We start from the raw sequence: 19698 nt of genomic DNA on the forward strand, positions 1-19698 counted from the left end.
ACACAGACCAATGCACACACAAACACACACACAGACACATGCACACACACACACAGACACATGCACACACACACAGACACGCACACACACACACACAGACACATGCACACACAAACACTCACACAGACACATGCACACACAAACACTCACACAGACACATGCACACACAAACACACACACAGACACATGCACACACAAACACTCACACAGACACATGCACACACACAGACACATGCACACACACACACTCACACAGACACATGCACACACAAACACTCACACAGACACTTGCACACACAAACACTCACACACACACATGCACACACAAACACTCACACAGACACATGCACACACAAACACACACACAGACACGTGCACACACAAACACACACACAGACACGTGCACACACAAACACACACACAGACACATGCACACACAAACACACACAGACACGTGCACACACAAACACAGACACACGCACACACAGACACACGCACACACAAACACACACACAGACACGTGCACACACAAACACTCACAGACACACGCACACACAAACACCTCACAGACACATGCACACACGAACACAGACACATGCACACACAAACACACACAGACACATGCACACACAAACACACACACAGACACATGCACACACACACAGACACATGCACACACAAACACTCACACAGACACATGCACACACAGACACTCACACAGACACCTGCACACACACACACAGACACATGCACACACACACACTCACACAGACACATGCACACACAAACACTCACACAGACACATGCACACACACACACAGACACATGCACACACACACACAGACACATGCACACACACACACAGACACATGCACACACACACACACAGACACATGCACACACACACAGACACATGCACACACAAACACTCATACAGACACATGCACACACAAACACACACACAGACACTTGCACACACAAACACACACACAGACATGTGCACACACAAACACATGCACACACACACACACAGACACATGCACACACACACAGACACATGCACACACAAACACTCACACAGACACATGCACACACAAACACTCACACAGATACATGCACACACACGTGCACACACAAACACACACACAGACACATGCACACACACAGACACATGCACACACAAACACACAGACACATGCACACACAAACACACACACAGACACATGCACACACACACACAGACACGTGCACACACAAACACACATACAGACACATGCACACACAAACACACACAGACACATGCACACACAAACACACACACACAGTCACATGCACACACACACACTCACACAGACACATGCACACACAAACACACACACAGACACATGCACACACAAACACACACAAACACACACACAAACACTCACACACACACAAACACTCACATGCTCACAAACACACATACACACAAACACTCACAGTCTCACACACACACAAACACACACACACACACACTTGCACACACAAACACAGACATACACACACAAACACAGACATGCACATGCACACACAAACACACACATGCACACATACACACAGACACAAGCACACACAAACAGACATGCACACGCAAACACACACATACGCACACACAAACACACACACGCAGACACAAACACACACACGTACGCACACACAAATACTCACACATGCACACACAAACACACACACATGCACACAAAACATTCATACACACAGACATGAAAACACAAACATTCACAAACATGCAGACACATGCACACACAATCATTCATACACACAGACACATGCACACGGAAACACACACATATGCACACGCAAACATTCATAAACACAAACACACACAATACACACATGCAAACACAAACACATGCACACGCAAACATTCATACACACAGACACACGCACACACAAACACATACACAGACACACACACACTTACACAAACACTCACACAGACACATGCACACACAAACACACACACAGACACATGCACACACAAACACACACACACAGACACACGCACACACAAACACTCACACAGACACATGCACACACAAACACACACACAGACACATGCACACACAAACACACACACAGACACATGCACACACAAACACACACACACAGACACATGCACACACAAACACTCACACAGACACATGCACACACAAACACACACACAGACACATGCACACACAGACACGTGCACACACAAACATTCACACAGACACACGCACACACAAACACACACAGACACATGCACACACACACAGACACACACACAAACACTCACACAGACACATGCACACACAAACACACACACAGACACATGCACACACAAACACACACAAACAGACACATGCACACACACACAGACACACGCGCACACACACACAGACACACACACACACAAACACTCACACAGACACATGCACACACAAACACACACACAGACACATGCACACACAAACACACAGACACATGCACACACAAACACTCACACAGACACATGCACACACACACAGACACATGCACACACAAACACTCACACAGACGCATGCACACACAAACACTCACACAGACGCATGCACACACAAATACTCACACAGACGCATGCACACAGACACATGCACACACAAACACTCAAACTGACACACGCACACACAAACACTCACACAGACACATGCACACACAAACACACACACAGACACGTGCATACACACACACAGACACATGCACACACATACACACAGACACATGCACACACACACAGACACATGCACACACAGACACATGCACACACAAACACACACAGACACATGCAGACACAAACACACACACAGACACGTGCGCACACACAAACACACACACAGACACATGCACACACACACACAGACCAATGCACACACAAACACACACACAGACACATGCACACACACAGACACATGCACACACAAACACTCACACAGACACATGCACACACAAACACTCACACAGACACATGCACACACAAACACACACACAGACACCTGCACACACAAACACACACACAGACACCTGCACACACAAACACACACAGTCACATGCACACACACACAGACACATGCACACACACACACAGACAGATGCACACACAAACACACAGACACATGCACACACACACAGACACGTGCACACACACACACAGACACATGCACACACATACACAGACACATGCACACACAGACACTCACGCAGACACATGCACACACAGACACACACAGACACATACACACACAAACACACACACAGACACATGCACACACAAACACACACACACAGACACATGCACACACAAACACTCACACAGACACATGCACACACAAACACACACACAGACACATGCACACACAGACACGTGCACACACAAACATTCACACAGACACACGCACACACAAACACACACAGACACATGCACACACACACAGACACACACACAAACACTCACACAGACACATGCACACACAAACACACACACAGACACATGCACACACAAACACACACAAACAGACACATGCACACACACACAGACACACGCGCACACACACACAGACACACACACACACAAACACTCACACAGACACATGCACACACAAACACACACACAGACACATGCACACACAAACACACAGACACATGCACACACAAACACTCACACGGACACATGCACACACACACAGACACATGCACACACAAACACTCACACAGACGCATGCACACACAAATACTCACACAAACGCATGCACACAGACACATGCACACACAAACACTCAAACTGACACACGCACACACAAACACTCACACAGACACATGCACACACAAACACTCACACAGACACATGCACACACAAACACACACACAGACACGTGCATACACACACACAGACACATGCACACACATACACACAGACACATGCACACACACACAGACACATGCACACACAGACACATGCACACACAAACACACACAGACACATGCAGACACAAACACACACACAGACACGTGCGCACACACAAACACACACACAGACACATGCACACACACACACAGACCAATGCACACACAAACACACACACAGACACATGCACACACACAGACACATGCACACACAAACACTCACACAGACACATGCACACACAAACACTCACACAGACACATGCACACACAAACACACACACAGACACCTGCACACACAAACACTCACACAGGCACATGCACACACACACAGACACATGCACACACACACACTCACACAGACACATGCACACACAAACACTCACACAGACACATGCACACACACACACTCACACAGACACCTGCACACACAAACACTCACACAGACACATGCACACACAAACACACACAGTCACATGCACACACACACAGACACATGCACACACACACACAGACAGATGCACACACAAACACACAGACACATGCACACACACACAGACACGTGCACACACACACACAGACACATGCACACACATACACAGACACATGCACACACAGACACTCACGCAGACACATGCACACACAGACACACACAGACACATGCACACACAAACACTCACACAGACACATGCACACACAAACATTCACACAGACACGTGCACACACAAACACACACACAGACACATGCACACACAAACATTCACACAGGCACGTGCGCACACACACAGATACATGCACACACACACACTCACAGACACATGCACACACAGACACATGCACACACACACAGACACACGCACACACACACAGACACATGCACACACACACACACATGCACACACACACAGACACATGCACACACAAACACACACACAGACACATGCACACATAAACACAGACACACACGCACATACAAACACACACACAGACACATGCACAAACACACACACAGACACATGCACACACAAACACACACACAGACACATGCACACACAAACACACACACAGACACATGCACACACAAACACTCACACAGAAACATGCACACACAAACACACACAGACACATGCACACACAAACACACACACACAGACACATGCACACACAAACACACACAGACACGTGCACACACAAACACACACACAGGCACGTGCACACACAAACACTCACACAGACACACGCACACACAAACACACACACAGACACACGCACACACAAACACTCACACAGACACATGCACACACAAACACACACACAGACACATGCTCACACAAACACACACAGGCACATGCACACACACACAGGCACATACACACACAGACAGATGCACACACAAACACTCAAATTGACACACTCACACAGACACATGCACACACAAACACTCACACAGACACATGCACACACAAACACACACACAGACACGTGCATACACACACAGACACATGCACACACATACACACAGACACATGTACACACAAACACTCACACAGACACACGCACACACAAACACTCACACAGACACATGCACACACAAACACTCACACAGACACACAAACATACACACAGACACGTGCATAAACACACAGACACATGCACACACACACAGACACATGCACACACATACACACAGACACATGCACACACACACACAGACACATGCACACACACACAGACACATGCACACACACACACAGACACATGCACACACATACACAGACACATGCACACACAGACACTCACACAGACACATGCACACACAAACACACACACAGACACATGCACACACAAACATTCACACAGGCACGTGCACACACACACAGACACATGCACACACACACAGACACATGCACACACACACACAGACACATGCACACACATACACAGACACATGCACACACAAACACTCACACAGACACATGCACACACAAACACACACACAGACACATGCACACACAAACATTCACACAGGCACGTGCACACACACACAGATACATGCACACACACTCACAGACACATGCACACACATACACACAGACACATGCACACACACACACACCGACACATGCACACACACACAGACACATGCACACACAAACATTCACACAGACACGTGCACACACAAACACACACACAGACACATGCACACACAAACATTCACACAGGCACGTGCACACACACACAGATACATGCACACACACACACTCACAGACACATGCACACACAGACACATGCACACACACATAGACACACGCACACACACACAGACACATGCACACACACACACACACACATGCACACACACACACAGACACATGCACACACAAACACACAGACAGACACATGCACACATAAACACACACACAGACACACGCGCACACACAAACACACACACAGACACATGCACACACAAACACACACAGACACGTGCACACACAAACACACACACAGGCACGTGCACACACAAACAGACACATGCACACACACACAGACAGATGCACACACAAACACACACAGACACATGCACACACAAACACACACACACAGACACATGCACACACAAACACTCACACAAACACTCACACAGACACATGCACACACACACAGACACATGCACACACACACAGACAGATGCACACACAAACACTCACACAAACACTCACACAGACACATGCACACACAAACACACACACACAGACACGTGCACACACAAACACTCACACAAACACTCACACAGACACATGCACACACAATCACACACACAGACACGTGCACACACAAACACACACACAGACTCATGCACACACAAACACTCACACAGACACATGCACACACAAACACACTCCTAGACACGTGCGCACACTCAAACACACACACAGACACATGCACACACACACAGACCAATGCACACACAAACACACACACAGACACATGCACACACACACACAGACACATGCACACACACATAGACACGCACACACACACACACACACACAGACACATGCGCACACACACACACACACAGACACATGCACACACAAACACTCACACAGACACATGCACACACAAACACTCACACAGACACATGCCCACACAAACACTCACACAGACACATGCACACACAAACACTCACACAGACACATGCACACACAAACACTCACACACACACATGCACACACAAACACTCACACAGACACATGCACACACAAACACTCACACAGACACATGCACACACACAGACACATGCACACACACACACTCACACAGACACATGCACACACAAACACTCACACACACACATGCACACACAAACACTCACACACACACATGCACACACAAACACTCACACAGACACATGCACACACAAACACACACACAGACACGTGCCCACACAAACACACACACAGACACATGCACACACAAACACACACACAGTCACATGCACACACACACAGACACATGCACACACACACAGACAGATGCACACACAAACACACACACAGACACGTGCGCACACACAAACACACACACAGACACGTGCGCACACACAAACACACACACAGACACATGCACACACACACACAGACACATGCACACACACACGCACAGACACGCACACACACACAGACACATGCACACACAAACACTCACACAGACACATGCACACACAAACACTCAGAGACACATGCACACACACACAGACACATGCACACACAAACACACACACAGACACGTGCAGACACAAACACACACAGACACGTGCGCACACACAAACACACACACAGACACATGCACACACACACACAGACCAATGCACACACAAACACACACACAGACACATGCACACACACACAGACACATGCACACACTAACACACACAGACACATGCAGACACAAACACACACAGACACGTGCGCACACACAAACACACACACAGACACATGCACACACACACACAGACCAATGCACACACAAACACACACACAGACACATGCACACACACAGACACATGCACACACAAACACTCACACAGACACATGCACACACAAACACTCACACAGACACATGCACACACACACACACAGACACCTGCACACAAACTCACACAGGCACATGCACACACAAACACACACAGTCACATGCACACACACACAGACACATGCACACACACACACAGACAGATGCACACACAAACACACAGACACATGCACACACACACAGACACGTGCACACACATACACAGACACATGCACACACACACACACACAGACACGTGCACACACACACACAGACACATGCACAAACAAACACTCACACAGACACATGCACACACAAACACTCACACAGACACATGCACACACATACACTCACACAGACACATGCACACACAAACACTCACACAAACACTCACACAGACACATGCACACACAAACACTCACACAGACACCTGCACACACAAACACACACACAGACACCTGCACACACAAACACACACACAGGCACGTGCACACACAAACACACACACAGACACATGCACACACACACACACAGACACATGCACACACACAAACACTCACACAGACACATGCACACACAAACACACTCCTAGACACGTGCGCACACTCAAACACACACACAGACACATGCACACACACACAGAAAATGCACACACAAACACACACACAGACACATGCACACACACACAGACACGCACACACACACACACAGACACATGCGCACACACACACACACAGACACATGCACACACAAACACTCACACAGACACATGCACACACAAACACTCACACAGACACATGCACACACAAACACTCACACAGACACATGCACACACAAACACACACACAGACACCTGCACACACAAACACTCACACAGACACATGCACACACACAGACACATGCACACACACACACACTCACACAGACACATGCACACACAAACACTCACACAGACACATGCACACACAAACACTCACACAGACACATGCACACACACAGACACATGCACACACACACACTCACACAGACACATGCACACACAAACACTCACACAGACACATGCACACACACACACACACAGACACATGCACACACAAACACTCACACAGACACGTGCACACACAAACACACACACAGACACGTGCACACACAAACACACACACAGACACGTGCACACACAAACACACACACATACACATGCACACACAAACACACACAGACACGTGCACACACAAACACAGACACACGCACACACAAACACACACACAGACACATGCACACACAAACACTCACACAGACACATGCACACACAAACACACACACAGACACCTGCACACACAAACACTCACACAGACACCTGCACACACAAACACTCACACAGACACATGCACACACAAACACTCACACAGACACATGCACACACACAGACACATGCACACACACACACTCACACAGACACATGCACACACAAACACTCACACAGACACATGCACACACAAACACTCACACACACATATGCACACACAAACACTCACACAGACACATGCACACACAAACACACACACAGACACGTGCACACACAAACACACACAGACACGTGCACACACAAACACACACAAGACACATGCACACACAAACACACACAGACACACGCACACACAGACACACGCACACACAAACACACACACAGACACGTGCACACACAAACACTCACAGACACACGCACACACACAGACACACGCACACACAAACACCTCACAGACACATGCACACACAAACACACACAGACACATGCACACACAAACACACACACAGACACATGCACACACACACAGACACATGCACACACAAACACTCACACAGACACATGCACACACAGACACTCACACAGACACCTGCACACACACACAGACACATGCACACACACACACTCACACAGACACATGCACACACAAACACTCACACAGACACATGCACACACACACACAGACACATGCACACACAGACACATGCACACACACACACAGACACATGCACACACACACACATAGACACATGCACACACACACAGACACATGCACACACAAACACTCATACAGACACATGCACACACAAACACACACACAGACATGTGCACACACAAACACATGCACACACACACAGACACATGCACACACAAACACTCACACAGATACATGCACACACACGTGCACACACAAACACACACACAGACACATGCACACACACAGACACATGCACACACAAACACACAGACACATGCACACACAAACACACATACAGACACATGCACACACACACAGACACGTGCACACACAAACACACACACACAGTCACATGCACACACACACACTCACACAGACACATGCACACAAACACACACACAGGCACATGCACACACAAACACACACAAACACACACACACAAACACACACACAAACACTCACATGCTCACAAACACACATACACACAAACACTCACAGTCTCACACACACACAAACACACACACACACACACACTTGCACACACAAACACAGACATACACACACAAACACAGACATGCACATGCACACACAAACACACACATGCACACATACACACAGACACATGCACACACAAACACACACACGCACACACAAACACACACACGCAGACACAAACACACACACGTACGCACACACAAATACACACACATGCACACACAAACACACACATGCACACAAAACATTCATACACACAGACATGAAAACACAAACATTCACAAACATGCAGACACATGCACACACAATCATTCATACACACAGACACATGCACACGCAAACATTCATACACACAGACACATGCACACACAAACACACACACGCACACACAAACACACACACACAGACACAAACACACACACGTACGCACACACAAATACACACACATGCACACACAAACACACACATGCACACAAAACATTCATACACACAAACATGAAAACACAAACATTCACAAACATGCAGACACATGCACACACAATCATTCATACACACAGACACATGCACACGGAAACACACACATATGCACACGCAAACATTCATAAACACAAACACACACAATACACACATGCAAACACAAACACATGCACACGCAAACATTCATACACACAGACACACGCACACACAAACACATACACAGACACACACACACACACACAAACACTCACAAACAGTCACACTGACACACACACAAACACTCAGACACATACACACAAACACTCACAGTCACACAGACACGCACACAAACACACACACACAAACACACACAAACACTCACGGTCACACAAACACACACACACAAACACACACAAACACTCATGGTCACACAAACACACACACACAAACACACGCAAACACTCACACACACACACACAAACACACGCAAACACTCACACACACAAACACACTCAAACACACACACACACAAACACACACACACACACACACAAACACTCACGGTCACACAAACACACACACACACAAACACACACACACACAAACACACACACACACAAACACACACACACACAAACAGACATGAACACACAAACACAGATGTGCACACACAAACACAGACATGCACACACATTCATACACAGACACATGCACACCCGAACACACACACATGCACACGCAAACACACACATATGCACATGCAAACACACACATGCACATGCAAATACACACATGCACACACAAACACACATGTACACGCAAACACACACACGTGCACACGCAAACATTCATACACACACTGACACATGCATATGCAAACATTCATACACACAGACACATGCACACACAAAAAGACACAAAGACCATGCACACACACACATGCACACGCAAACACACACACAGACACATGCACACAAGCACACACAGACACATGCACACGCAAACACACACACAGACACATGCACACAAGCACACACAGACACATGCACACGCAAACACACACACAGACACATGCACACACACACAGAGGCACATGCACACACACACAGACACATGCACACGCACACACACACAGACACATGCACACACACACACACAGACACATGCACACACACACACAGATACATGCACACACACACAGACATGCACACGCACACACACAGACACATGCACACACACACACAGAGACACATGCACACACACACACAGACACATGCATACACAAACACACATGAACACACAAACATTCATACACACAGACACATGCACACACAAACACACACACAGACACATGCACACACAGACACATGCACACACACAGACACATGCACACACACATGCACACGCAAACACAGACACATGCACCCACAAACACACACAAACATTCACACACACAGACACATGCACACACAAACATTCACAAACACGCAGACACAAACACACAAACATTCACACATACAGACACATGCACACACACACACAAACACAAACATTCACAAACATGCAGACACATGAACACACAAACATTCATACACACAGACACATGCACACGCAAACACACACATACGCACACGCAAACATTCATAAACACAAACACACACAATACACGCATGCACACACAAACACATGCACACGCAAACATTCATACACACACAGACACACGCACACACAGACACACACAAACACACACACAGACACACACACAGACACACACACACAAACAGTCACACAGACACACACACAAACACACACACACAGGCACTCACAGTCACACAGACACACGCACACACAAACACACACACACACAAACACACACACACAAACACACACACACAAACACTCACAGTCACACAGACACACACACACAAACACTCATACACACACAAACACACACACACACACAAACACTCACACACACACACACCACAGACATGCACACACAAACACAGATGTGCACACACAAACACAGACATGCACACACATTCATACACACAGACACATGCACACACACACATATGCACATGCAAACACACACAGACACATGCACATACAAACACACGTGCACACACAAACACATGCACACACAAACACACACATGCACACGCAAACACACACATGCACATGCAAACACACACACATGCACACGCAAACACACACACATGCACACACAAAAAGACACAAAGACCATGCACACACACACACAAGCACACACACACACATGCACACAAACACACACACAGACACATGCACACACAGACACATGCACACACACAGACACATGCACACACACATGCACACGCAAACACAGACACATGCACATACAAACACACACAAACATTCACACACACAGACAGATGCACACACACACACGAACACACAAACACAGACACCTGCACACACACACACATGCATACACAAACACACATGCACACACAAACATTCATGCACACACCAACACACACACAGACACGTGCACACACAGACACACACACACAGACACATGCACACACAAACACACACAGCCAGACACATGCACACACAAACAAACACGCACAAACACATGCACACACACGCACTCACACAAGCAGACACGTGCACACACAAACACACACACAGACACATGCACACGCAAACACACACACAGACACATGCACACACAAACACTCACACAGGCACATACACACACAAACACACACACAGGCACATGCACACACACACACACACACAGACACACGCACACACAAACACACACACAGACACATGCACACACACACACACACACAGACACATGCACACACACACACACACAGACACATGCACACACACACACACACAGACACATGCACACACACACACACACACAGACACATGCACACACAAACACTCACACAGGCACTTTCACACACAAACACACACACAGACACATGCACACACAAACACTCACACAGGCACATACACACACAAACACACACACAGACACATGCACACACAAACACTCACACAGGCACATACACACACAAACACACACACAGGCACATGCACACACACACACACACACAGACACATGCACACACACACACACACACAGACACATGCACACACACACACACACACAGACACATGCACACACAAACACTCACACAGGCACATACACACACAAACACACACACAGGCACATGCACACACACACACACAGACACATGCACACACACACACACACACAGACACATGCACACACACACACACACACAGACACATGCACACACACACACACACACAGACACATGCACACACAAACACTCACACAGGCACATACACACACAAACACTCACACAGGCACATACACACACAAACACACACACAGACACATGCACACACACACACACACACAGACACATGCACACACACACAGACACATGCACACACAAACACACACACAGACACATGCACACACAAACACACACACATGCACACACAAACATTCATACACACAGACACATGCACACACAAAAAGACACAAAGACCATGCACACAGACACATGCACACGCAAACACACACACAGACACATGCACACGCAAACACACACACAGACACATGCACACACAAACACACACACATGCACACACAAACACACACACACGCAGACACAAACACACACACGTACGCACACACAAATACACACACATGCACACACAAACACACACATGCACACAAAACATTCATACACACAGACATGAAAACACAAACATTCACAAACATGCAGACACATGCACACACAAACATTCATACACACAGACACATGCACACGCAAACATTCATACACACAGACACATGCACACACAAACACACACACATGCACACACAAACACACACACACGCAGACACAAACACACACACGTACGCACACACAAATACACACACATGCACACACAAACACACACATGCACACAAAACATTCATACACACAGACATGAAAACACAAACATTCACAAACATGCAGACACATGCACACACAAACATTCATACACACAGACACATGCACACGCAAACATTCATACACACAGACACATGCACACACAAACACACACACATGCACACACAAACACACACACACGCAGACACAAACACACAGACACATGCACACACAAATACACACACATGCACACACAAACACACACATGCACACAAAACATTCATACACACAGACATGAAAACACAAACATTCACAAACATGCAGACACATGCACACACAATCATTCATACACACAGACACATGCACACGGAAACACACACATATGCACACGCAAACATTCATAAACACAAACACACACAATACACACATGCAAACACAAACACATGCACACGCAAACATTCATACACACAGACACACGCACACACAAACACATACACAGACACATGCACACAAACACACACACAAACACACACACATGCACACGCAAACACAGACACATGCACATACAAACACACACAAACATTCACAAACACACAGACACAAACACACAAACATTCACACACACAGACAGATGCACACACACACACGAACACACAAACACAGACACCTGCACACACAAACACACACATGCATACACAAACACACATGCACACACAAACATTCATGCACACACCAACACACAGACACGTGCACACACAGACACACACACACAGACACATGCACACACAAACACACACAGCCAGACACATGCACACACAAACACACACGCACAAACACATGCACACACACGCACTCACACAAGCAGACACTTGCACACACAAACACACAGACACGTGCACACACAAACACACATGCACACACAAACACGCACATGCAAACACACACATGCACATGCAAACATTCATACACACACAGACACACGCACACACAAACACATGCACACGCAGTCATACACACAGACACACGCACACACTAACATACACAGACACACACACAAACACACACACACACACACACAAACAGACACACACACACAAACACTCACAGTCACACAGACACACGCACACACAAACACACACACACAAACACACACACAGACACACACACAAACACACACACACAAACACACACACAGACACACACACAAACATACACACAGACACACACACAGACACACACACACAGTCACAGACACACACACACACAAACACTCAGTCACACAGACACATGCACACACAAACACACACACAGACACATGCGCACACACAGACACATGCACACACATACAGATACATGCACACACACATGCACACACAGACACATGCACACACAAACACACACACAGACACATGCACACACACAGACACATGCACACATACAGATACATGCACACACATACAGATACATGCACACACAGACACATGCACACACACATGCACACACAAACACAGACACATGCACACACAAACACACACGAACACACAAACACAGACACCTGCACACACAAACACACACACACATGCATACACAAACACACATGCACACACAAACATTCATGCACACACCAACACACACACAGACACGTGCACACACAGACACACACACAGACACACGCACACACAAACACACATGCACACACAAACACATGCACATGCAAACACACATATGCACACGCAAACATTCATACACACACACACACACATGCACACACAAACACAAACATTCACACACACATGCACACACAAGCGTACACATACACGCACAGACGCATGCACGCACAGACACATACACACACACTCAGAGACACATGCATACACACACACACACACACAAACATGCACATGCAAACATTCATACACACACACACACATGCACACACAAACACAAACATTCACACACACATGCACACACAAACATACACACATGCACGCACAGACACACAGAAACACACACACACAGATACATAATTGCCAATCCGGTGGGTATCTTTTGCTCCTCAGTCCACCCCCTCATTTTAAACCCAGCCCACTCCACAGAGGTTGGGGAATTCCAAGGGGTGGGGGTGAGTTCTGTACCACAAGAGACAGGAAACAAGCAGCTGTCAGCACACGGGGAACTCCCAGAGACGTCATCATCACTGCTCAATGTTCCACAGCGTCTTCACTCTGGACAACAACTCTGTACAACCGGCAGGAAAAAACAGAACAGGCGTTACAGTGCAATTTATACGCAGAGTCAGCACCCAGCGCTCCCAGGGACAGGGACAGCACAGGGTTAGATACAGTGTAGAGCTCCCTCTACATCCCCCTGACAGTGTGTCCCCCCTCCCACTTTATACACAGTGTCAGCATCCAGCGCTCCCAGGGACAGGGACAGGACGGGGTTAGATACAGTGTAGAGCTCCCTCTACATACCCCTGACAGTGTGTCCCCCTCCCACTTTATACCCAGTGTCAGCACCCAGCGCTCCCAGGGACAGGGACAGCACAGGGTTAGATACAGTGTAGAGCTCCCTCTACATCCCCCTGACAGTGTGTCCCCCTCCCATTTTATACCCAGTGTCAGCATCCAGCGCTCCCAGGGACAGGGACAGCACCGGGGGGGGGGGGGGTTAGATACAGTGTAGAGCTCCCTCTACATCCCCCTGACAGTGTGTCCCCCTCCCACTTTATACCCAGTGTCAGCATCCAGCGCTCCCAGGGACAGGGACAGCACGGGGGGGTTAGATACAGTGTCGAGCTCCCTCTACATCCCCCTGACAGTGTGTCCCCCCTCCCACTTTATACCCAGTGTCAGCATCCAGCACTCTCAGGGACAGGGACAGCACGGAGGGGGGGGGGGGGGGGGGGGGGTGTTAGATACAGTGTAGAGCTTCCTCTACATCCCCCTGACAGTGTGTCCCCCTCCCACTTTATACCCAGTGTCAGCACCCAGCGCTCCCAGGGACAGGGACAGCACGGGGTTAGATACAGTGTAGAGCTCCCTCTACATCCCCCTGACAGTGTGTCCCCCCTCCCACTTTATACCCAGTGTCAGCACCCAGCACTCCCAGGATCAGGGACAGCACGGGGTTAGATACAGTGTAGAGCTCCCTCTACATCCCCCTGACAGTGTCTCCCCCTGCTTTATGGAACTAGCGAAAGTATAATACTTCCTCAATATTACCATGAATATTATACTGGAAGAGGCCATTCAGCCGCCCCCTTCCCCAGCCTGTCCCACAGGAACAGGAGGCCATTCAGCCCTCTTCCCCAGCCTGTCCCACAGGAACAGGAGGCTGTTCAGCCCCCCCTTCCCCAGCCTGTCCCACAGGAACAGGAGGCCATTCAGCCCTCTTCCCCAGCTTGTCCCACAGGAACAGGAGGCTGCTCAGCCCCCCTTCCCCCAGCCTGTCCCACAGGAACAGGAGGCCATTCAGCCCTCTTCCCCAGCTTGTCCCACAGGAACAGGAGGCTGTTCAGCCCCCCCTTCCCCAGCCTGTCCCACAGGAACAGTAGGCCATTCAACCCTCTTCCCCAGCCTGTCCCACAGGAACAGGAGGCCATTCAGCCCCCACTTCCCCAGCCTGTCCCACAGGAACAGGAGGCCATTCAGCCCTCTTCCCCAGCTTGTCCCACAGGAACAGGAGGCTGTTCAGCCCCCCCTTCCCCAGCCTGTCCCACAGGAACAGTAGGCCATTCAACCCTCTTCCCCAGCCTGTCCCACAGGAACAGGAGGCTGTTCAGCCCCCCCTTCCCCAGCCTGTCCCACAGGAACAGTAGGCCATTCAATCCTCTTCCCCAGCCTGTCCCACAGGAACAGGAGGCCATTCAGCCCCCACTTCCCCAGCCTGTCCCACAGGAACAGGAGGCCATTCAGCCCCCACTTCCCCAGCCTGTCCCACAGGAACAGGAGGCCATTCAGCCCCCTTCTCTTAGCCTTGTGGCATATTTTCTGTCAACCACAAACTGCAAGTGAAGGAGATTGGAACAGTTGCCGCGGTGACATTGCCAAAGCGGACTGGCCAGGATTACCACACTGTAACTGCGTCTTTCCCAACTTCTCCTTTTCGTACAAAACATTCACCCAGTGTCATTCACAGTTAGCTGTGGAACAAGGTCCCTTACACCATCGAATCCCTACAGTGTGGAAACAGGCCATTCAGCCCAACAAGTCCTGAAGACTAACCCACCCAGTCCCATTCACCTAACCCTGTATTCAGCCCTGACCAATGCATCGAACCTACACATCCCTGAACACTATGGGACAATATAGCACGGCCAATCCACCCTAACCTACACAACCCTGAACACTATGGGACAATTTAGCACGGCCAATCCCCCCTAACCTGCACATCCCTGAACACTATGGGACAATTTAGCACGGCCAATCCCCCCTAACCTGCACATCCCTGAACACTGTGGGACAATTTAGCACGGCCAATCCACCCTAACCTACACATCCCTGAAGGCGGGTTTAAGAGATATGGAGGGGGTGTAGGGGGGTTACAGAAATAGGGAGGGAGTGTAGGGGATGGAGAGGGTTACAGAGATAGGGAGGGGGCTTAGGGACTGGAGGGGGTTACAGAGATAGGGAGGTGTGTACGGACTGGAGGAGTTTACAGAGATAGGGAAGGGGTGTAGGGCCTGGAGGGGGTTACACAGATAGGGAGGGGTTATAGGG

At 48.4% G+C, this 19698-nt stretch overlaps 1 protein-coding gene across 1 annotated transcript in view; it reads right to left on the reverse strand.

Annotated features, from left to right (window-relative positions):
* The window catches only part of LOC148138296 (plasma protease C1 inhibitor-like), a 161726-nt gene extending 144505 nt beyond the window's left edge, over nt 1–17221 (reverse strand). Inside the window, exon 1 of the mRNA XM_087981618.1 lies at nt 17113–17221. Coding sequence (XP_087837744.1) covers nt 17113–17172 — 60 coding nt within the window. The 5' untranslated portion in view covers nt 17173–17221. The remainder of the gene's footprint in view (nt 1–17112) is intronic.
* Nucleotides 17222–19698: the final 2477 nt, after the last annotated feature.

The sequence above is a fragment of the Chiloscyllium plagiosum genome, unplaced genomic scaffold (genome assembly GCF_037043375.1).
Source record: "Chiloscyllium plagiosum isolate Xiang-an unplaced genomic scaffold, Cpla_swu_hap1 HiC_scaffold_40, whole genome shotgun sequence".
NCBI classification, from domain to species: domain Eukaryota; kingdom Metazoa; phylum Chordata; class Chondrichthyes; order Orectolobiformes; family Hemiscylliidae; genus Chiloscyllium; species Chiloscyllium plagiosum.